We start from the raw sequence: 22614 nt of genomic DNA, 5'->3' as shown, positions 1-22614 counted from the left end.
ATGGATGGTTCTATGGTAAGTATGTCTCTGCATACCAGCTATGCTCAATTTCCTCTACAAACTTTATATATTTATGTTGCAGATTTTCTCTGCTTCTCATAGTCTTGCCTAAGGAGTTTATTTCTATTGACATTTGCTTCTCTGTGATACATTAGGACAGTTATGATTGAGTCGTTAAATGTATATTATTCACACGGTGTCAAATTCCCACTGTTTTGTTTTGTTCTTGCCTGCTCATTTTGTTCAAGACATAGCTTGCCTGCTCATTTTGTTCAAGACATAGATCTTCAAAGAAGTGATGATGCTTATCATGGAGGGTTCCATGTGACAGAGGAATATTGTAGTTTCTTGATGCCCAGTTCCTCGAGAGACCAAATCACATCCTCATATAAAGACAGAAAATGCAAATATATGGCATGTCTTCTACCCATGCTCTTTTGGTTTACTGGCTTATGAAAATGTGTGCTCGTTCACATGAAATGCACAGTCTAGCATAACTTTTTCAGTTAGGAGAAAGTAGAATTAGGAACGGCAGAGTCTTGTGGAAAACAAAATTACATATACGGAATTCACTTGAGAATCTGGAATGTGGCAGACATGCGTAGCTTATGAGTGGCATAAAATTGATGCTCTTGTATTCACACTACCTTTTTTATGCGTTATTTCTTTGGCAATCACTATAGCAATAATGATGTGACTCTGTGTGTGAAAAGCTGTCTTCAGTTTATCTTAATGTATTGATGTTGACTTCATTCACCTGTATTTGGTTCTCTGTGACCTTGTCTACCACTTCAGAGATCATTAGTTTGGTTGTTTTGTTCCTGGTTTCATATACAGTGTTTGATTCTGTAGTTGGGATATATTAGATTAATGTTATCAGCAATAATTATTTCGAAGCATTGCCAACGGATGAATATAAACTGTCACATCTTTTTCAGAAAATAAACTTTTCCCTAATTATTTACATGTGATTCCTTACATTGGAAACTACCTAGCATGGGATCTCCACACATTTCCCCAATGAACACGGTTGTTTTCATATGAATATTTCAAAGAAAATAGGTGTCTATATGTTTTTTTTACTTATCCTTCTATTGAAAACAGTTTTCCTTAAATAATTTCCTAGTTGTGTTTGTCTCAACTCTACTATGATCAATTCTTCCCCATCATTTCCCATCTAGATCCAAACCCTTTCTTTCTCTCATCAGAAAAGAAACTGGTTTCTAAAGGAGAATAATAACAAAATAATGCTTTGATGTAAAAAGTCAAAAAAAACTACCACAGAATAATAGAAAAAACAATTAGAAGACAAATAGCTCAAGAAAAGCCAAAATAAATAGAATCACCCAAAACACTCAACTGGAATCGGTAATATGTATATGAAAATATGATAAGAAAATGTATAAATAAGATAAGATATAAGGGAAAGAAAAGATATAAGTTCTGACATGACATTATGAGACAATGAACCTCCAAGATGCTGTTGTATTTGGGGGGAGAGTTGTGTTTTCAAGACAGGGTTTCTCTGTAGCTTTGGAGCCTGTCCTGGAACTAACTCTTGTAGACCAGGCTGGCCTCAAACTCACAGAGATCCACCTGCCTCTGCCTCCTGAGTGCGGGGTTAAAGGTGTGCACCAGCACCACCAAGCACACTGTTGAATTTTTTGAGGCTTATCTTGCAGCATACTTTTGAGAGTAAATTCTTATCCTAGTGACAATTCCTTGAAAAACCTAAATTTTCATTTGCAAATGGTTATGAATCAGAGACAGCTTCTGGGTTAGGGATCTGTGCATGAGTACACTTCTTATTTCATTTCTAGTACTAAATCTGGTGCATAACTACATGCGCTGTGTATGCTGCCTCTATTTCTGCTAGTTCATATATCCTTCAATCCAGTTGAGGTAGAGGGCTGTGTGGTGAGGAAGGGTGTGGGGTTATTGATATTCTCCATCATCTTTGGCTCTTACACACTAGCTTCCTCCTATTTTAAAATTTTTATTATAAAACTATCTTTGTTCATTTCATGTACCAATCACAGTTGCCTCTCCCTCCCCTTTTCCTATTCCTTCAACGTTACCTCCCCACTCAACCCCATCAACTTCTCACAGAGGGTAAGCCATATTGGTTTGAGCAAGGACCAAGTCCTTCATACTGCATCTAGGATGAGCAAGGTATCCCTCCTAAGATAATGGGTTCCAAAAAGTTATTACAGCTATAAGGATAGATCCTGGCCAACTGCCCGTGGCCCCCAAATCAGCTCCAGCCATCCAATGTCACCCACATTCAGAAAGCCTAACTTGGTCTTCTGCTGGTTTCTTTCCTATTGGCCAGAGTAGGTGAGCTTCTTTCAGCTCAGGCAAGCTGTTGCAGCAGGTATGCCCATTATGGTCTTGACCTCTTTGCTTATATTCTCATTCTTCTCACTCTTCAACTGGTCTTTGGAAGATCAGCCCAGAGCTCCACAGTGGATCTGTGCCTCTGCTTCCATCAGTTGTTGCTGGACAAAGATTCTATGGTGACATTTGAGATAGTCATCAATCAGACTACAGGGCAAGGCCAGTTTGGTCACCCTCTCTGCTATTGCTTAGGGTCTTAGATGGGGTCATCCTAGTGGATTCCTGGGAAAATCTTTAGTGGCAGTTTTCTTGCTACCTCCATAAAGGCTCCCGCAATTAAGATATCTCTTCCTTTGTTCTCTGTCTTTTCCCAGTCTCAACTATCCAGTTACCTTTAGTTCCTTTCCACGATTCCCTTCTCCCGTCCTCCTACTCTTCTAACCTCCCTTCTCCTACCCACATGCTCTCAATTTTCTCAGGAGATCTTTTCTATTTCCCCTTCCCAGGGACATCTATATGTTTCTCTTAAGATTCTCTTTGGTACTTGGCTTCTCTGGGGTTGTGGACTATAGGATTTGGTTATAGCTAGAATCCACTTATGAGTGAATGCATACCATGTCATCTTTCTAGGTATGGGTTACCTCAATCAGGACTGTTTTTTAAAGTTTTATCCATTTGCATGCAAATTGCAAGATGCCAATGTCTTTTACTGCTGAGTAGTACTCCACTGTGCAAATGTACCATATTTTCTTCATCCAAACTTTGTTTGAGGGACGCTTTGGTTGTTTCCAGGTCTGGCTATTACAAGTAATGCTTCTATGGCCATAGTTGAACAAATGTCCATGTAGTACTATTGAGCATCCTTTGGACATATGCCCAAGAGTCGTATTGCTGCGTTCTAAGGTAGACTGAATCACAATTTTCTGTGAAATGTCCATACTAATTTTCAGAGTGGTTGTAAAAGCTTGCATTCCCTCCAGCAATGGAGGACTGTTTCTCTTACTTTGCATGCACTCCAGCATAGTCTCTCATTGGTGTTTTTGATCTTAGACATACTGACAGGTGTAAGATGGTATCTCAGATTTGTTTTTGATTTGCATTTCCCTGATGGCTAAGGATGTTGAACATTTTCCTAAGTGTCTTCTGGCCATATGAAATTCTTCTATTTAAATTCTCTGTTTAGATCTGTACCCCATTTTTATTGGATTATTTAGTATTTTGATGTCTAATTGCTTGAGTTCTGTATACATTTTGGAAATCAGTCCTCTTTCTGATGTGGGGTTGGTAAAGATATTTTCTCATTTATTAGGCTGCCTTTTTGTCTTATTGACTGTGATTTCTGATTTACAGAAGCTTCTCAGTTTTAGGAGGTCCATTTATTTATTGTTGCTCTCGGTGTCTGTGTTGCTGAGGTTATATTTTGGAAGTGGTCTCCTGTGCCCTTGCATTAAAAGCTGCTTCTCACTTTCTCTTCTGTCAGGTTCAGTCTGGTATGATTTATAAAGTGCTTTATAAACCATTGGGACTTGAGTTTTGAGCTTGAGGATACATATGGATCTATTTTCATTCTTCTACATGTTGACATCAAGTTATGCCAGCCCAGTTTGTTGAAGATGCTTTCTTTTTTCCATTGTATAGTTTTAACTTCTTTGTTAAAATTAGGTGTTTGTAGGTGTGTGGATTAATATACAGATCTTCAATTCCATTCCATTGGTCAAACTGTCTGATTAATACCAATACCAGACCATTTCATTACTGTAGCTCTATAATAGAGCTGGATGTCAGGGACGTTGATGACTCTAGTTCTTTTTGTACAGGATTGTTATGGCTATCCAGGGTTTTTTGTTTTTTCACATAAAGTTGATTATTGTTCTTTCAAAATCTGTGAAGATTTCTTTTGGGATTTTGATGGGGATTTCATTGAATCTATAGATTCCTTTTGGTAGTATTGCCATTTTTGTTATGTTGATCTTACCTATACAAGAGCATGGGAGAACTTTCCATTTTCTGGTATCTTCTTCAATTTCTATCTTCAAAGATTTAAAGTTCTTGTCGAACAGTTCTTTCACTTGTTTGATTAGTGTTACCCACAAGATATTTTATGTTGTTTGTGGCTTTTGTGAAGGGTGGTGTTTCCCTGACTTCTTTCTCAGCTTCTTTATCATTTATATATAGGAGGGCTACTAATTTTTTTAGTTGATCTTGTATCCTTCAATATTATTGAAGGTAATTTATTCAGCTGTAGAAGTTCCCTAGTAGATTTTTGGGGGGTATTGTATGTATACTGTCATATCATATACAAATAGCAAAATTTGAATTCTTCCTTTCTAATTTATATCCACTAGATCTCCTTTTGTTGACTTATTGCTCTAGCTAGAACATTAAGAACTATATTGAATAGCTATGGAAAGATTGGCAGCCTTGTCTTTTCTCTGATTTTAGGGTAATCCCTTTGACTTTCTCTCCAATTAATTTGATGTTGGCTGTCGTCTTACTGTGTATTGCTTTTATTATGATTAGATATGTTCTTTGTATCCCTGATCACCCCAAGACCTTTATCATAAAGGGTTTTCACATGTTTTTTCAGCATCAAATGAGATTATTATATGATTTAATCTTTCAGTTTATTTTGTTGTGGGTTTCATTGATAGATTTTTGTACGTTGAACAATCCCTGTATCCTGCGATGAAACTGACTTGATAATGATGAATGATTTTTCTGATGTGCTCTTGAGTTCAGTTTGCCAGGCTTTTGTTGTTGTTGTTGTTGTTGTTTCTTGTGGGTTTTTTTTTGGTTTTTTGAGAAAGGGCCTCTCTGTAGCTCTGTAGAGCATCCTGGAACTAGATCTTTTAGACCAGACTGGGCTCAAACTCAGAGATCTGCCCTCCTCTGCCTCCCAAGTGCTGGAATTGAAGGTGTGCACAGTAATTTATTTGGGTATTTTTGAATCAATGTGCATGGGTGGGACTGGTCTGTAATTCTCTTTCTACATTGTGTCTCTGTATGGTTTTGGTATCAGAGTAATTGGAGCCTCATAAAAAGAATCTGATGATGTTCCTTCTGTTTCTAATATGTTGAACATTTTGGAAGTATAGGTATTAGGTCTTCTTTGAAGTTCTTGTAGAATTCTGCACAGAACCCATTCAGCTCTGGGCTTTTTTTGGTTAAGATGCTTGGGATAACACCTTCTATTTCCTTGCAGTTTATACATCTATTTAAATTGTCAAACTGGTCTTGATTTAATTTTGGTATATAGTATCTATCTAAAAATGTGTCCATTTCTTTTATATTTTCCAATTTTGTGGAGTACAGGCTTTTGCAGTATGGCCTAATAATTCTCTGCATTTCCTGACTCTCTGTTGTTATATCCTCGTTTTCATTTCTTACTTTGTTAATTTGAATGTTCTATCTATGCCTTTTGATTTGTTTGGATAAGGGTTATCTATATTGTTGATTTTCTCAAAGAACCAGCTCTTTGTTTCATGGATTCTTTGTGTTGTTTCTTTGTTTCTATTTTGCTTATTTCAGTCCTCATTTTGATTATTTCCGGTCTTCCACTACTCCTGCATGAGTCTGCTTCTTTTTGTTCTAGAGCTTTCAGGTGTGCTGTTAGGTCACTAGTGTGAGCTTTCTTCACATTCTTTATGTGGGCACTTAATGCTACGAACTACCGTTTTAGCACGGCTTTCATAGTGTTCCATAGGTTTTGGTACACTATGCCTTCATTTTTGTTGAATTCTAGGAAGTCTTTCATTTCTTTCTTTATAGCTTCCCAAGAACCAGGGGTGGTTCCGTAGAGCACTGTTTATTTTCCATGTGTTAGTGGATTTTCAGAAATTAGTGTTACACTTGAGTAATGTTAAACCACAGTGGTCCAATAAGATCCAGGGGATTACTCCATTTTTTTGGTATCTGTTGAAATTTGCTTTGCTACCAAGTATGTGATCACTTTTAGAGAAGGGTATGTGAGGTGTTGAGAATAAGGTATATTCTTTTGTATTTGGGTGGAATGATTTTTAGGAGTCTGTAAATTAAATTTGATTCATTAATCTGTTAGTCTTCTTATTTCTCTTTTAGGTTCTGTCTGCTTTAACTTTCGATTGGGGAAAGTGGGGAGTTGAAGTCCCCCACTATTGATGTCATTAGAATCATATGCAGTAAGAATTTCTGCTTCTTTCTTGGATATAGAAATTCTGCCTTTGCTACATATCTTACGTTTGACATATTTTTATTTGACAGCAGTGTATGCCTGCATGGTTGCAACTTTACAATCATGTTTCTTCAGCCTGTGGTTTCTAAAGAAAAATTTGCCATGAAGATAGATAATTAAGGTCACGGGTGAAGTCTGGAAGGTCACATAAAGATAATCTGGCTCCCATTCACATACCCCATTTTAGCCCATAGATCTGCAGCTTAACTTTTCCTACTTGATTTAATATTTCCAGCACATGGATTTTTAGTATAGACTGTATTTTGGAATATGTCTTTTAGAATAATGCTAAGCAAGAAGACATCAAGTTTTGTGATGAACTCTTGTATCCTTAGTCTAAGTAAGGAAATTGTTACGTGGGCTCTTGATAAACTCTTTCCTTTCATGACAGGGAATCTTGACATTCCAAGATGTGGCAATTGATTTCTCTCCAGATGAGTGGAACTGCCTCAACTTTGCACAGAGGGCTTTGTACAGGGAAGTCATGTTGGAGAACTACAGTAACATGGTCTCTGTGGGTGAGACTTTTCTCTTTCATGATTCCTTCTTTATCATAATTGTCTCCTACACGTATGTTTTACATCTATGTCTGAATTGTCTGCTTCATTTTCACTTGCCTAGTTAATAAAAATCTTGAAGTTCATTATGTAGAACACAATGTTTTGTGTAACTTCATCTTGTCAATATATTCTTGACTCCTGGAGATGACATTCATTATTCAAACTTTCATAACACATTTTACTTTTCAGACACCTCATAGACTATATATTGATTTGTATCTTAATGATTCATAATGTGTTTGCATTCAATCCAGTAGTAATTTACAAGGAAACTCAAGGTGTAAAATATAAACAAAAATGATTTTGAGTGTGTTAAAATCTTTGGAGGTAGCAATTAGAAAATCATTTTTGGAATTTTATGTTATAGACCATCTTATATAATCAGTGTGGTGGTTTATGAGAAATCCATGTGTTTTCTTGTTATCCAAATTTATGGTCATAGGTCTCTTCCAATATGCAGGTCTTTCAGTTTCAAAACCAGACCTGATCAGCCTTCTTGAACAAAGCAAAGAGGCCTGGAATGTGAACGTAAGAGAGACAGAAAGCATTGAACAAGGTAAGCTAGAATGAAGCTTTGGCATATGTGGGAAACCTAGGGCACGGTGAAATTTTGCCCTGAAGTGGGATGCATCGTGTAGGAGGTCCTTTTGTGTGTTGTTTCATTGGTTAATCAATAAAGAAACTGATAGGGCAGAACTTAGGTAGGTGGAGAAGACAGAACTGAATTCTGGGAGGAGAAAAGCAGAGTCAGAGTGAGAGAGCCACCATGGAGACACCAGGTCAGACATGCTAAATCTTTCCTGGTAAGCCAGGATCTCGTGGTGAATACAGATTAATAAAAATGGGCTAAATCAAAATGTGAGAGTTAGCCAATAGGAGACTAGAGCTAATGGCCAAGCAGCGTTTTTATTAATTTAGTTTCTGTGTGTTTATTTCAGGTGTAAGCTAGCTGGGCGGCTGGAACAAAAGGCTCCCTCTCCCTGTAACAGATGCACAAATAGTTCTACCTAAATTATGTAAAAATTCACATTGAATGATTCTTCCAAATTACTTTTTAAGTCTCAGTCACATAAAATGACCTAAAAATTCACTTTGAATAATTAAAATATGCTATAAAGCTTAAGTAAAATGATTTGTTGCCATATCTTTGAATTCCATCAGGCCTTGAAATGAACAATATTGAAAAGAAAATTAGCATTAAAAAGTTTCACAATGTTTGAAGGAGTATTGCTCTGTACCTGTTCATGTCTGTTTGTCTGCTCTCGTGACAGAATTACATGGTTTTCACTGTTGTGTAGTCTCACATAAAATCAGGAAATATAAACCTTAAGTTGTATTCATTTTGGAAGATTGTAGATTTCCTTTTTGGTGTCAGATACTACAGAACTTGAATTTTTCTATTTTTGCAAAATATTCTTTAGAAATTAAGACTTGTTGAGGGTCATACATGTTTTTGGTCTAATTTAATGTCACCTACTAATCTCTTAATATCAAAATTTATATGTTAATTTCCAAATAAATGTTGTATATGCACTTGTTTTCCTTACTGTTTTATATCTCTATTGGAATTTGTTTGGAGAAATAGCCACACTATTTTACTTTTAATACTTTTATTAGTGAATTAAGAATAACTTGCAGTGTCATTTGACCAAATTCAACTCTCCACGCTTCCCAAGTTCCACTTCCTCCAGACATCTTTGTTTTTTCTTCTTCTTCTTCTTTGTTTACATTCACAGAGTTCAATCTGAAACTCGCATAAAATTCTGGGTGTTGAGCATGGCCTACAATATGGTTGAATAATCAGGAGTTGCACATTCTTAAAATAATTTTAATACCAAGCAGAAGAATGGTAGTAGTTGGTACGTTCTACCTTTTAATAATGCTTCTTAAATTAGCATGAACACTCCTCAAATTATTCTGCAAAATATAAACAGCAGAACACTGTGAAATTCTTTTCATGAGGACAGTTACCTTGATACCTCAACCATGTATACACCCAAAATGTAAGTGAAATAAATGCCAATTTCATTTTGAACATATATACAAAGGTCCTCAATAAAATATTTGCATCCTATATCCAAAAACATATCAGAAAGATAATCTACCATAGGCTTTATGTCAAGACATGTAGGGATAGATGAAAAATTCAAAATCAATAAATGTAATCTAGTACTTGTACAAACTAAAAGTCAAATTCCAGTTCATCTTATTAGATGTAGAAAAGCCTTTGAAATTTTTTTTTTGCTTTTTTAACTTTTTATTATTATTGTTAAAAATTTCTGCCTCTTCCCCACCTCCCTTTTCCGTCTCCCTCTCTCCATTCCCCTCCCCCTCCCTTTCTAGTCCAAGGAGCAGTCAGGTTTCCCTGCACTGAAGGAATTACAAGGTCCTCCTGCCTCCATCCAGGTCCAGGAAGGTGCACATGTAAACATACTAGGCTCCCCCAAAGCCAGTACATGCAGTAGGATCAAAACCCAGTGCCATTGTTCTTGGCTTCTCAGTCAGCCCTCATTGTCCGCCACATTCAGAGAGTCTGGATTGATCCCATGCTTCTTCAGTCCCATTTGAGCTGGCCTTGGTGAGCTCCCATTAGACCAGCCCCACCGTCTCAATGGGTGGGCACACTCCTCGTGGTCCTGACTTCCTTGCTCATGTTCTACCTACTTCAGCTCCTCATTTGGGCCTTGGAAGCTCAGTCATGTGCTCCAATGTGGGTCTCTGTCTCTATCTCAATCCATTGCCAGATGAAGGTTCTATGGTGATATGCAAGATATTCATCAGTATGGCTATAGGAATGGGCCATTTCAGGCTCCCTCTCCTCAGCTGCCCAAGGAACTAGCTGGGGACATATCCATGGAACCACTGGGAACCCCTCTAGAGTGAAGTCTCTTGCTAACCCTAAAATGGCTCCCTTAATTAAGATATCTTCTTCCCTGCACCCCTATCTACCCTTCCTTCATCCCAACCATCCCATTCCCCCAGGGTCTCCCCATCCTCCCCTCCTCACTTTTCTCTCCACATCTCTGCATCACCCTTTACCGCCACCCCACCCCCATTCCCAAGATCCCAATTTTTGCCTGGCAATCTAGTCTTCTTCCAATATCCAGGAGGATAACTATATGTTTTTCTTTGGGTTCACCTTCTTATTTAGCTTCTCTAGGATCAGGAATTATAGACTTGCTGACCTTTATTTTTGTCTAGAATACATTTATGAGTGAAACACACCAAATTCATCTTTTTGGGTCTGGGTTACCTCACTCAGAATAGTGTTTTCTATTTCCATCCATTTGCGTGCAAAGTTCAAGCTGTCATTGTTTTTTTTTTATTGTTGAGTAGTACTCTAATGTGTATATATTCCACACTTTCTTTATCCATTCTTCCATTAAAGAGCATCTAGGTTGTTTCTGGGTTCTGGCTATTACAAATAATGCTGCTATAAACATAATTAAACAAATGCTTTTGTAGTATGATAGGAATGCAAAATTAACTAACAAAAATCAGTAGCCCCCCCCCCCCATATACAAATGAGAAAAGACTTAAATTGGATTCAGGGAAATGATGCCTTTCACAATAACCTCAAAAAATAGTTTTGGGTAATTTGAACAAAAACAGTGAAAGACCTTTATAAAAACTTTAAGACATTGAAGAAATGAATTGAAAAAGATATTGGAAGATGGAAAAATATACATGCTCCAGGATTGGTCAATTGATATGGTATAGTAATATACTGATTCAGTGTAAACCCTATCAAAATTCTAATACAATTCTTCTGATATCTCAAAAACTCAGTTTTCAGCCTCATATAGACACAAACAAAACACCTCACTATAGCTTAAACAAACATGAAAATAAAACTATAAACAATATACCATTCAGAGTTGTAAATTATACAAGATTTTTTATAATAATTAGGTTTTGTAAATAATGGTATGGCTGAAAATCAGATATATTGATCAAAAAATCAAATTATAGATACTAAATTATGTCCACTCATTTATTACATTCATTTTGTCAAAGAAACTAGAAAAATGCACTTGAAAAATGAGAGCATTTAATCCTAATCTTACCTAAGCTATTTCCAACAGATCATAAATTCCCAAAGAAAAAAATAGTTTTCTCCAAGAGATTCTCAGTGGGAATAAAAATAACACAGGGATTCCCCATAAGTAGAACTTGAAGGATATCACCAACACAACTCAGTGGAATTTTGTACATTCTTTCCCCCCCATAATGTTTAGTTTGGGAATTTTATTTGTTTTTACTTATAACCTTACAGTATCTTTATGTACATTACACCATCTAGAGTTTTGTTTTGCTTTGTTTTATGCAATTTTGTGGGTGCAAATGTGTGTCTTTCTTTCTACAAATACTTACTGTGCTTTTGTCTTTATTTCCTATTCTTCTCTGATCCTATCTAATTTTTTGATTCTGATTATATTACTTTATTGTTATTCTTTAGATGCCTATTTGTTTTCAAAGAAGTGACTGAAATGGGTTAAATTCAGACATAAGTAAAGATGGGATGATCTCAGGGCATTTGAGGGATGAAAAGTCATAGTCAGAATATATTTTATGAGAGCATCTATTTTCTGCATAAGAAAGAGAGAAAATATATCGCTGATAAAAAAGATCAGTCCTAGTGAAATTTCTTGATGTCTGATATATTATGGATTTCTTCCTTGGGGTATCCATGATTCTCTGTACACCAGTTATTAGTAGTTCTTTCCAGTTCATTTGTTTTTTCTCTTTATTAATTAATATTCTGTCTAATTTCTTAATTTTACTCAATTTTTCATGTCAAGGGATTGTGGAGATGAGTGATATCCATTAAGATAATGCAATTTTATGAGTGTAATTTTTTTGTACTTGGGTTATACTCTTTGTATTAGTTACTTATCTATTGCTGTGATAAAATTCCCAGATAAAGGCAATATATAGAAGAAAGATCCATAATGATGAATCAGAGGAAGCAGTTGGCCTGGTGCTAGAACAGCAGTGCGAGGTCCCATCTAGAATCACATCAGGAAATAGCTAACTCAATGTTGTTATTAGAAGACTTTAAATTTCTCAAAGGCTGTATCCAAACATAGTTGTTCTAGTAAGTTGATACCTCTTTATCCTACCCATAAATATCCACCAATATTAGACTATGTATTCGGATATTTTATTATATGGGGTCATTTCACTCAAACCACTATACTCTATTTATTATTCTAAAATTATGATTGGAACCTCTACAATAACATATACTCAATCCCTTCATTTTATACTGTATTTAATATATGTTATAAAAGATATTCTATCCATTTACATTAAGAAGATTGTTTCATTAGAATAAATGATTTGAAGTTTATTTTATATAATATGCCATCTTGCATATATGTCTACATATATATAAAAATGTATCACATATATCTGAAAAGTTTCACCTAAGAATACTAATTCAGATAACTATATATTTGTCTTTCTTCCAGTTTTATATTCTCATCAAACACAAGACTTATTTACACAGGAGAATAGACAAGATTGTATGCTGAAGTTGGTATCAGGAATAGCTGTAAGTAGTGACTATAAAACCTTCTATTTTGGGATGGTTTCAATATTTGGTGAAGAAAGAAAAGAGAATGGATTATTTCATGATTGAAATAATCTCTATTCATCAGACATCCTGGGTAGTACTATAAATAAAGGTCAATAATTTCTACCTTATCTAGAAAGATTTCACATTAGATCACTTACAATTTCAGAAGCAGTTTCTTCAGTAAAAAATACAAATAAGTTTTAAAACATGTTTTTTTCTATAAAGAATATTGGAAAACCTGAAAAGTGAATGATATGTATTGCATTAAACATTCTCTAGAGTTTTCTCAACAAAATTAAATTTTGTTACAAGGTTATTAATGAGATAAATGTGAGAATTGTTTCTCAATCAAATGAGACTGAAAATATATCATAGAATTTTCAGTTATGAGAAACGTTACACATTTAATGATTTTTAAAGGCCTTCCTAGGAAGTCTTAGAAGAATAGTTTCCAGAATTCTCTTCTTAAAGGAACAAATTTTCAAAAAATCAAATCAGAGTATTTCTTTTCTCATTGTATAAGTTCTTAGAATAAGTCTGTTTTTCCTAAGAGGCAATACATACATGATAATTGTAAGGATGATTTTGATTGTAACACACCTTGTTTTTGTTTCAGCATGACCACAAACAAGGGAGGCATTATATAAACAATCCAAATGAAGAAAGACAAAACAATTATATAAAATGTGGAAAGTGCTTCAGCAGATATGAATGCCCCACTATCCATAAGAGAATTAATTCCAAAGAGAAGGCATACAAATGTAAAGATTGTGGCAAGTCATTTATCCATCATGCAAATTTTAAAGCTCACCAGAGAATCCATACTGGTGAGAAACCTTACAGGTGTGAAGAATGTGGCAAGTCCTTTACCTGTGCATCAACTCTTCAAAACCATCACAGAATCCATACTGGTGAGAAACCTTACAGATGTAAAGAATGTGGCAAGTCCTTTACCCGTGCATCAGCTCTTCACATTCATCACAGAATCCATACTGGTGAGAAACCTTACAGGTGTCAAGAATGTGGAAAGTTCTTTACCCGTGCATCAGCTCTTCGCATTCATCACAGAATCCATACTGGTGAGAAACCTTATAGATGTCAAGAATGTGGAATGTCCTTTACTCATGTCTCAAATCTTCATACTCACCACAGAATCCATACTGGTGAGAAACCTTACAAGTGTGAAGAATGTGGCAAGTCCTTTACCCGGGACTCATATCTTCAGGCTCATCACAGAACCCATACTGGTGAGAAACCTTACAGATGTCAGGAATGTGGGAAGTCCTTTACCTGGCCCAATGCTCTTCAGACTCATCACAGAACCCATACTGGTGAGAAACCTTATAGATGTCAAGAATGTGGGAAGTCCTTTACTCATTTCTCAAATCTTCATACTCACCACAGAATCCATACTGGTGAGAAACCTTACAGATGTCAAGAATGTGGCAAGTCCTTTAGCCAGAGCACAACTCTTCACACTCACCACAGACTCCATACTGGTGAGAAACCTTACAAATGTAAAGAATGTGGCAAGTCCTTTCATACAAATTCAAATCTTAGAAAGCATCACAAAATACATGTAATGGGTACATTTCATGAAATTTCTTAGTATACCTCACATTAATTCATTGTACAGATCTTCATACATTAGCCAAGTTATTTCACAGACTCACATCCTTCAATTAATTTTCAAATCTTAGTCAATACTTACCTATACAGTTCTTATGAATTTAGAAAACATTGTATCCAGATTTGAACTTTATTGTCATCAAACATTTGTTGTTAACAGAATTTATGCATCATTGTTGTAAACATACTAGTCAAGAATTAATTATTATGAATAGGTAAATATTTCTATTAGGAGTAAATTGTGTAATAGCATATCTTGACTGTATGTTAAGATAATGTGTGACAAAAACAGCCAATCTCAAACTAGTTCAGATTTTCATGCACATTTAATTTCTTGGCAAATGGTTGCTTATGTAATGAGATTTTACTCTATAAATATTACTTTTCTGTAATTTTTGTGATTTTTAAATAAATATTAGCTTGTTTTAAACTTAAAGTCTGTTAATTTGTGTCTTGCAACAAAACTCTTAATCATTTTGTCCACTTTATATTGCATTTTGTTCTGATAGTATATTCTCTAATAGTAGAGTATCATAGGTGTGAACCCTTCCATGGATGAGCTGGTGGGACAGAGAATGATACACTACATAGATTACTTTAAACTTTGTATAGTTGTGGTTCAAATCAGTGTGAGGTAGATGGATGATACCAATGGGCATGCAAAACTGGCCAAGGAAAGCTACAAGGAGACAGCATCAAACAAAGAACTTTAGTCATTTAGTAAAGCAGGGAGTGGGAGAGGTGGCCTTCCCCGAAGAGGAACACATAAACTGTTTATCCTGTAACCAATGGGCAGAACTGAAAACATACAGAATAGTGACATTGCATGGACTGGTCTCTTTGTACTTAGGAATATATGTGTATACACATTTATGCATAAAAATAACAATGTCTGAATAAAGGACACAAACTTGAAAGAGAACAGAGATTGTGGTATAAAGTAGAGTTGGAGGTAAAATTTGTAAGTACAAAATTAATCTTATTATTCTGTACATTTTAATTATATAAAATAAGTAATGTGTTCATATATACCCCCTTCTTTCCCTGTTATACTCCACCCCATCTAAAATATTTGCCCTCACAGTTTTGTAAAATTTTTCATCTTCCTTTCATATTTTTTCTAGGTTCCATTTATGAGAGAAGATGTGTGTTATTTGTATTTTGGAGAGCTGTCTATTTCTTTGACTTAATGATACATAGCTGCAACAATTTTCTTGAGAATTTTGTAATTTTTCTATGATTTTATTCATTGATCGATAATCTTGCATTAGTTTTGCATATTATCTTTTCTTTATCCATTCACAAATTGGTGGTTATCTAAGCTCATTCCCTGAATCACCTGTTATATGAAGTGTAGTGATAACAATTAAACAGAAACTCATGGACACATATATGTGATTCATTATAGTGAACTCACTTGTTAAGTACACTCATCCAGGAGTGATACAGCTGGTATGCCTATGGTAATTTTTCAGTCATAACTATCACTATAGCATCCACAGTACCTGGGATGTCTTATTTTACAATGACCATAGCATATGTGTTCGTTCTTGCCACTTGCTTTGCAGTATTTAAAAAAGTTTATAGTTGGCAAAAAATGTAATCACTAAAAGGGCACTGAAAGCTGGAATTATGGAATACTCCATATATTATTTTACTGTAGAAAGAACGGTGGGGCTGTGTCCAGCCACCCGGCTGTCAGCTAGCTTTACACCCGAAATAATTACACGGAAACTGTATTCTTTTAAAACACTGCCTGGCCCATAGTTTCAGCCTCTTATTGGCTAATTCTCACATTTTCCTTTAACCCATATTTAGTAATCTGTGTAGCACCACGAGATGTGGCTTACCAGGAGAGATCTTAACCTGCGTCCATCTCGGAGAGAAAAAGCATGGAGACTCACTATGGTGACTGAAGCGTCTCCCCACTCCTGCTACCCAGCATTCTGTTCTGTCTACTCCGCCTACCTAATTTTCTGTTCTCTTAAAGGGCCAAGGCAGTTTTCTTTATTAATAATGAAAGTAACACATAGACACTCCTCCATCATTTCCCCTTTTTCTGTTTAAACAAAAAAGAAAGGCTTTAACATAGTAAAATTACATGTAACAAAACAGTTATCAAGCAAGTATTACAGTTACAATATTTAAATCTATTTTATCTTTTATCATAACTAAGGAAAGCTATAACTATCTATTTATTCTTTAACTCCATCAAAGACTCCAGAAGGATATAATATTACCTAAGTAAACAAGTCATATGCAACTTTCAAACTCTAGAAATGACAGAGACAACTCACTGCCTGAACAGTCACCCAAAGTTCCTCTGTACCGTTGGGGCATCCATCTTCAGCCTACAGGCCCATAAGTATCCAGCAGACATTTCCATGAAGCAGGAAATTCCAAAGACAGTTCAGTCACTTTTTGCTGTGTCCTGCAGAACATCTCGCAGACTCTTTAATGAATCAGGAACCCTGAAAGACCATCTCACCTTTAGGCAAGTTCAGCAGTCCTCTTTCTGTGGGTTCCTTGTGTCCAGTTTATGCAACAGTCCAGGCAAGAGCAGTTTCTTGCCCAAATGGCTAACAAACTCCATAAGTAGCCTCTTCGATGCCCATCTTCCTCTCGAAATAGATTGGTGCTGCCAGGAGCAGACGTGTCTCATTGTCATGAAAAATCCTAAGTTATTAAAACATTAAATGCCATATTTTGTAGTCTTTGAAAGATATGAAGAATGCCTATCTGACTGAAATATATCTCTACATATCTAGAAAATCTAATAACATGACTACAAGCTTAACTATTACCAATGATTATCCATTAACAACCTATATTTCCTAATTATACATTACATTTTTAAATGAACTACACAATTACAATAGCTTAATGAAGATCAGAAATACATATATATATATATATATATAACAAAATTGACCTTAAAATCCATACCAATGCAAATTATTTATCTCTATATCACATCCCCCTTTAAATGTAAAAGAACATTTATAAACAATATTTGGGAAAATGGGCACAGTTTTTTCTCTCCAAACTGCTTCCTGCTGAATGGGGGCGCTGTTAATCAGATCTTTCATGATGTAACCTGTGTGCCAGGTTCATCTCAGTCGGCAGTTGAGTGAAGTAATTTTTTGAAGATGTTCACAGCAACCTTTCAGGAGGGCGTGGTCTATCATACCATATTGGGATAGAAGCAATCCACAGAGTCTCGTCCTCTGTGAAAACAAAAGAAGAAACTCTTTTCCAAAGCATCATGTTCTTAGATCCAAATCCTGAAGTCATACCATTAAGATGTCCATTCTGGTCTAGCCTGGCAGCCCATATAATGAAATGTCTCTCTGTACTTAGCTCCTTTACAGTCAAAAAAATCAAAGAAAACACAACAAAATACATAATCCAGACTCTCTGTGAATTTTCCATTTTTACGTGGCTTATTTTTACTCTATTACTTCTTTTAATCTATAACTATCTGTACTCTGTCTCTTTAAAGACTTTACCCTATTTTTAGGCATTAACTTTATTCTCTATATTTTTTCTTCTCTCTCTCAAGCATACGTACGTTTATCCAACATTGTGACTCATTTAAAAGTCTTTTATGTCTGAATCTGTCCTATTGTGAGTCTGTAATTTTTCTACTGTCGAGAAACATGTTTGATTTGCGCCTTTACATCGCTAAGCACTTAAGACTCTAAGCTGTGACATTCCTAGGTCAAAAACAGGTACTGTGGGCTTGCCACGCCCAGTCCAACATGGCTGAGCCGCTTGTGACTCTTAATCGGTTGTACCTCTGAGCTGCAGAGCCGCTGGGCTGTTCTAGATGTTGGCTCCACCTCTCTCCAATTTCAAAATGGAGGATGTACCATTTTCTGCTAGCTCTGGGGCCTCCAGGTAGGAGCCACACTCAGCACTTTAATTCTGAGACTGAGTGTGCGGCACAGAAACTCTTTTCATCCAAGTTGCACAGCCTGGAAACATCGGCAGAAATCCGCCATGTTCTCCCGCTCGCCTAAGCCTGATTCCGCCATCTGCCCAGGTGCAGGCGGGGAGCAGTGAGCCATTGGCATGGTCTCAGAGCACTTTCTTTCCAATCCCAAGCAGGCACACAAACATCCAGTCCATAAAAGCCACTGAAATGCTTTAAAGCCAGAGTTCGCACTGGCAGCACAGCACCAGGAAGCCGCGTTTTAAAATGACTCAGCTTTTTCTCTGCCGCTATTGCCGAAACAGGAAATCTCTCTACGGCATGTCCAGGCAAACAGCAAAAAGCTGTGTTAAACTCTTTCTCTCCTTTATTTAAAGCCCTCTCAGGTTTTAAAGTGGATTTAGTCACCACGTTGGAGCGCCAATCTGTTGAAAGAACGGCGGGGCTGTGTCCAGCCACCCGGCTGTCGGCTAGCTTTACACCCGAAATAATTACACGGAAACTGTATTCTTTTAAAACACTGCCTGGCCCATAGTTTCAGCCTCTTATTGGCTAATTCTCACATTTTCCTTTAACCCATATTTAGTAATCTGTGTAGCACCACGAGATGTGGCTTACCAGGAGAGATCTTAACCTGCGTCCATCTCGGAGAGAAAAAGCATGGAGACTCACTATGGTGACTGAAGCGTCTCCCCACTCCTGCTACCCAGCATTCTGTTCTGTCTACTCCGCCTACCTAATTTTCTGTTCTCTTAAAGGGCCAAGGCAGTTTTCTTTATTAATAATGAAAGTAACACATAGACACTCCTCCATCATTTTACTTTGTCAGAAATAAGTCTGGCACCCAAGAAAATGACCAAAAAAATCTAGAGTACTTCAGCCAGCTTATATGTCCTGTTGAAAAGTGTATTCTAATGCAAGTGGTTTCCATGACTTACCTTGAGTGGACAGAGCTTGACCTCGTATTACTCCATGCCTGGGTACCTCAACATGGTTCACTTGGTAAGCAGAAAGTTCTTGTGAATAACTAGGGTAACTTTGCACACATATTTGTATTTCATATGTACGTTGACATTTGAGACACTGTCTCAGATATGCTGATTATGAAAAATTGGTTTCAGCATGCAGACAATAAAACCCTGCTCTTTATTATCTACCATACACAAACTGCACCAAATGTGACATGGATGTCAAATTGAGACCTGATACCCGATAAATTCCAAAGGACACAGTAGAGAAAATCCTCCAACTTTTAAGCAGGGGTAAGGGGTTTCTGAATAGGACTCTTGTCCAATAGTACACGATACCAAAAATCAACAAATAGGATCTTATGAAATTAAAACTTTTTATTTCAGCATAAGAAAATATCATTTAAATGGGGCATACAGAATATGAAAAAGTCACTGGTGCAATAGTGACTTGAGAGTTATTGTGTATTTAATTTCCTGCTGATCTGGTGAGGCCTTCACTCTAGGTAGGAATTAGTATCTGGTCCTATGTCCATGGTCAAATGAGCATGCTGGGCAAGCCATATAGTCTTTTAAGATGATGCTACTGTTGTTACATTGTGTGACAAGAGTAACTGCTTTGTAAATATTTCCATTTCTATAAATAGTTCTCTTCAGCTGTCAGCCTTGGTCAGAGGTTCTTCTTTACATAGTGCACAGCAGCAAATGCACAGCCTCATAATTTCAAAATGTTGAAGTGACCCTGAATGCTCATTCCTAAATGGGACCCGTAGACCAACCATTCCCCATAGACACAGGGGACATCATGGAAGTGGGTCCTGAATGTCCTGTCTGAGGGTGACGAGGACTGCTGTGACATGCTGTCTTTGAACATGACCCAGCCACAGCTCACTCACAAGAGCTGTGATCACCTACAACTTCAGGTGACCATGTTCAGAACTGACCGTTAACCTATCTGTCCTGAACCACACAGCTGGAGGAGACAGCCTGCTGGTGGAAGAAAAAGCCTCCTAAGTTTTGTCTCACTACAGAAAATAAAAAGAAAGCTCAAAGATGACCATTCCTATTACCTATCAGTTCCCCCTTTCTTTATCTGCCTCCCAGGGAAGACTGTGTGATTCCTATTCCCTCTTGTTAATGAGTTTATTGAGATTAATACAGCAATATAGGTACTGGATTGCTTACAGGAGTATGAATAACTCAAATGTGTGGTATCATAAAGGCTCTCATCAGAATGGGGGACTCAGAAAAACTAGAACCATGAACATGTCTGCATGACTTGTTCACAACTGACTGAGACAGGGGTCATCATTTCTTCAGTTCTCCTTACCAACTATGTAAGCTTGAGAGAAGATTCTTATTAAACTTTTAGCTCCAGCCTTCCCAGCCATGGTTTAAATGCTGAGTCTTGTAAACTTCCTTTCTCTTACGGTAGAACTTTGTGAGACTTAAGGAAATACTCCTACTTAGGGAAGAACACACCTGTTGTAAATCTCATATCAAACAGTGAGTCTGGAAAGCATCCATGCTAGCTATAAAGAATGGTTGGTTTACATTTAGGACTGTACAGCTGCATGCATATACATATATGCATGTAACAGCAATGAATGAAAAGAGAGGTCATAAATAAGAAACAGAGCAAGGGAGAGTGTCGGGAGGGTTTGCATGGATGAAAGGGAAGATGAAAAATGCAATTATAGTCTCAGAAATAACAGAGACTATTCATGTTAAAAAGGGAAAATTGTTACACAATACTTCACCCTTTCCTTAAAATGTTAGCTGACTCCACAAGATCACCGTCTACCATGGAGCTCTGCAAAGGCACTAAAGCTGCACACCAGTCCTGATGTCCCTGGTGAAGCAAACGTTATTGTCCACCTCCTCTGCAAGCACAGCCCTATCATGCTAGTTACTCGGCCATAAACACTGCTTCTCTAATACATATTTTTTTTCAGGAAAACCTATCATTCATCATCTTCCAGTCCATGATATTTTTGACACCTCTGTTTTAGATAACCAAGTATTCTGGTGCTTTCTTTGAGCCAGTCCATCAGAAATGATTCATGAACATTGCATTAGATTATGTACCTTTCTGTCAAGCAGGTTTATGTAAGTGTGTGACCTTCATTCCCACTTCTATAGCAGTCAGATTAATTCCACCTGTTCTCATAGCCTACATTCTCATGTGTCAAGCTTTAGTGGAATGTTTCATTGATTATTTTGAAAGTATTTTTTTACTTCAGCAGTGGAGAGACAGAATACTCCCTGACTAAGACAGTCTCTTTGCAGGCCATTATAAGATTCAAAAGCAAGAGATACCATGGATATTTCTTTTCTCTGTATTAAAGGTTGAAACTAAGTGGCATATTCTATCACCTTTATTCCAACAGAATTAAGTGGTATCTTCTATTACTTTTATTCCAAACAGAGAATTTCATTGTATTATATATAAGTGTACTGAATTTTGTCCTAAGGAATTTTAATGGATACTGCAGTTTCACATATGATCTTGATTTTTTATCTTTCATAATCATTCTGATTTATGATAAGTCTATTTTCTGGCTTTGTTTAAATCATCCATTTCCATTTAGAAAACTCTACAGATTTTATCACTCTACAAAATTTACTTAGTGGGAAAAAAGTTTTGTGACCTTGTTAGCAGAAAGCAATAAAAACTGAATATATCAACTCTTGAATTCATATTTTTGTTGTGTTCTCACATATAGAAACAGACTAAGATGTGTTTGTAAAGTTGTTAGATATTGCTATTTTTCTTTAAGTACAACTTACTTTTTTATCCAAGATCCTTTCCACAATATGTTTAGTGTCACAGAGTTAGAGATTTGAGGAATGTTACATTTAAGCAAGTGTTGGAGAAGATGTAGATTACCAATATTTTGGGTGGGAAAATATGGAGAATAAAACCCAGATAGATGGATGGATGTAGATAGATAGATAGATAGATAGATAGATAGATAGATAGATAGATAGATAGATAGAGTGTATACAGTTTTCATATTTTACTGTTTCCACTGGGGCAGGATGGACTCTTTTTTCCCATATAAGTCAAAAAACGAGGTATGGGTGAAGAACACAGAATTTGAAGAACTTGAATCTGGGCCATTTATCCAAGAAATAGCCCTCACATTTAGTTTCATTCCAATTGTTTCTCAGTCATCCTGCTTTTCATTAAGACTCATATGTGAGGTTAGGTGGAAGAAATACTAGCCATTCAGGCAGCCCTGGCATTTTAGGCCCCTCAAAAGCTCTCTAAAGAAATTCTCTAGGTTTTGCGTACAACTCCAGAAAAGGAGCAAGGAACCGTGAATGCAGCAGATAATACAGAAAGGTTTGACAAAACAGGATGAATTCTAGCATGGTGATACAGGTTATTG

At 36.5% G+C, this 22614-nt stretch overlaps 1 protein-coding gene across 1 annotated transcript; it reads left to right on the top strand.

The window, feature by feature from the left end:
• Positions 1–14297, top strand: LOC119824397 (zinc finger protein 626-like). Its single transcript, XM_042055857.1, has 6 exons — positions 1–15; positions 6939–7065; positions 7550–7663; positions 12582–12664; positions 13305–13913; positions 13998–14297. Exons 1-6 carry the CDS (start codon positions 1–3, stop codon positions 14295–14297), a joined length of 1248 nt encoding a protein of 415 aa, XP_041911791.1.
• Positions 14298–22614: the final 8317 nt, after the last annotated feature.

The sequence above is a fragment of the Arvicola amphibius genome, chromosome 10, assembly GCF_903992535.2.
Source record: "Arvicola amphibius chromosome 10, mArvAmp1.2, whole genome shotgun sequence".
In the NCBI taxonomy this organism is placed as follows: Eukaryota; Metazoa; Chordata; class Mammalia; order Rodentia; family Cricetidae; genus Arvicola; species Arvicola amphibius.
The sequence above is the reverse complement of the archived record's forward strand: the minus strand, read 5'-3'. Positions and strand labels throughout refer to the sequence as shown.

Excerpts from the sequence above, each read along its gene's own strand:
- LOC119824397 (XM_042055857.1), top strand. Across the intron at positions 7,066-7,549 it reads CAGTAACATGGTCTCTGTGG|GTCTCTTCCAATATGCAGGT; the intron begins GTGAGACTTTTC and ends TTATGGTCATAG. Across the intron at positions 13,914-13,997 it reads CCCGGGACTCATATCTTCAG|ACTCATCACAGAACCCATAC; the intron begins GCTCATCACAGA and ends AATGCTCTTCAG.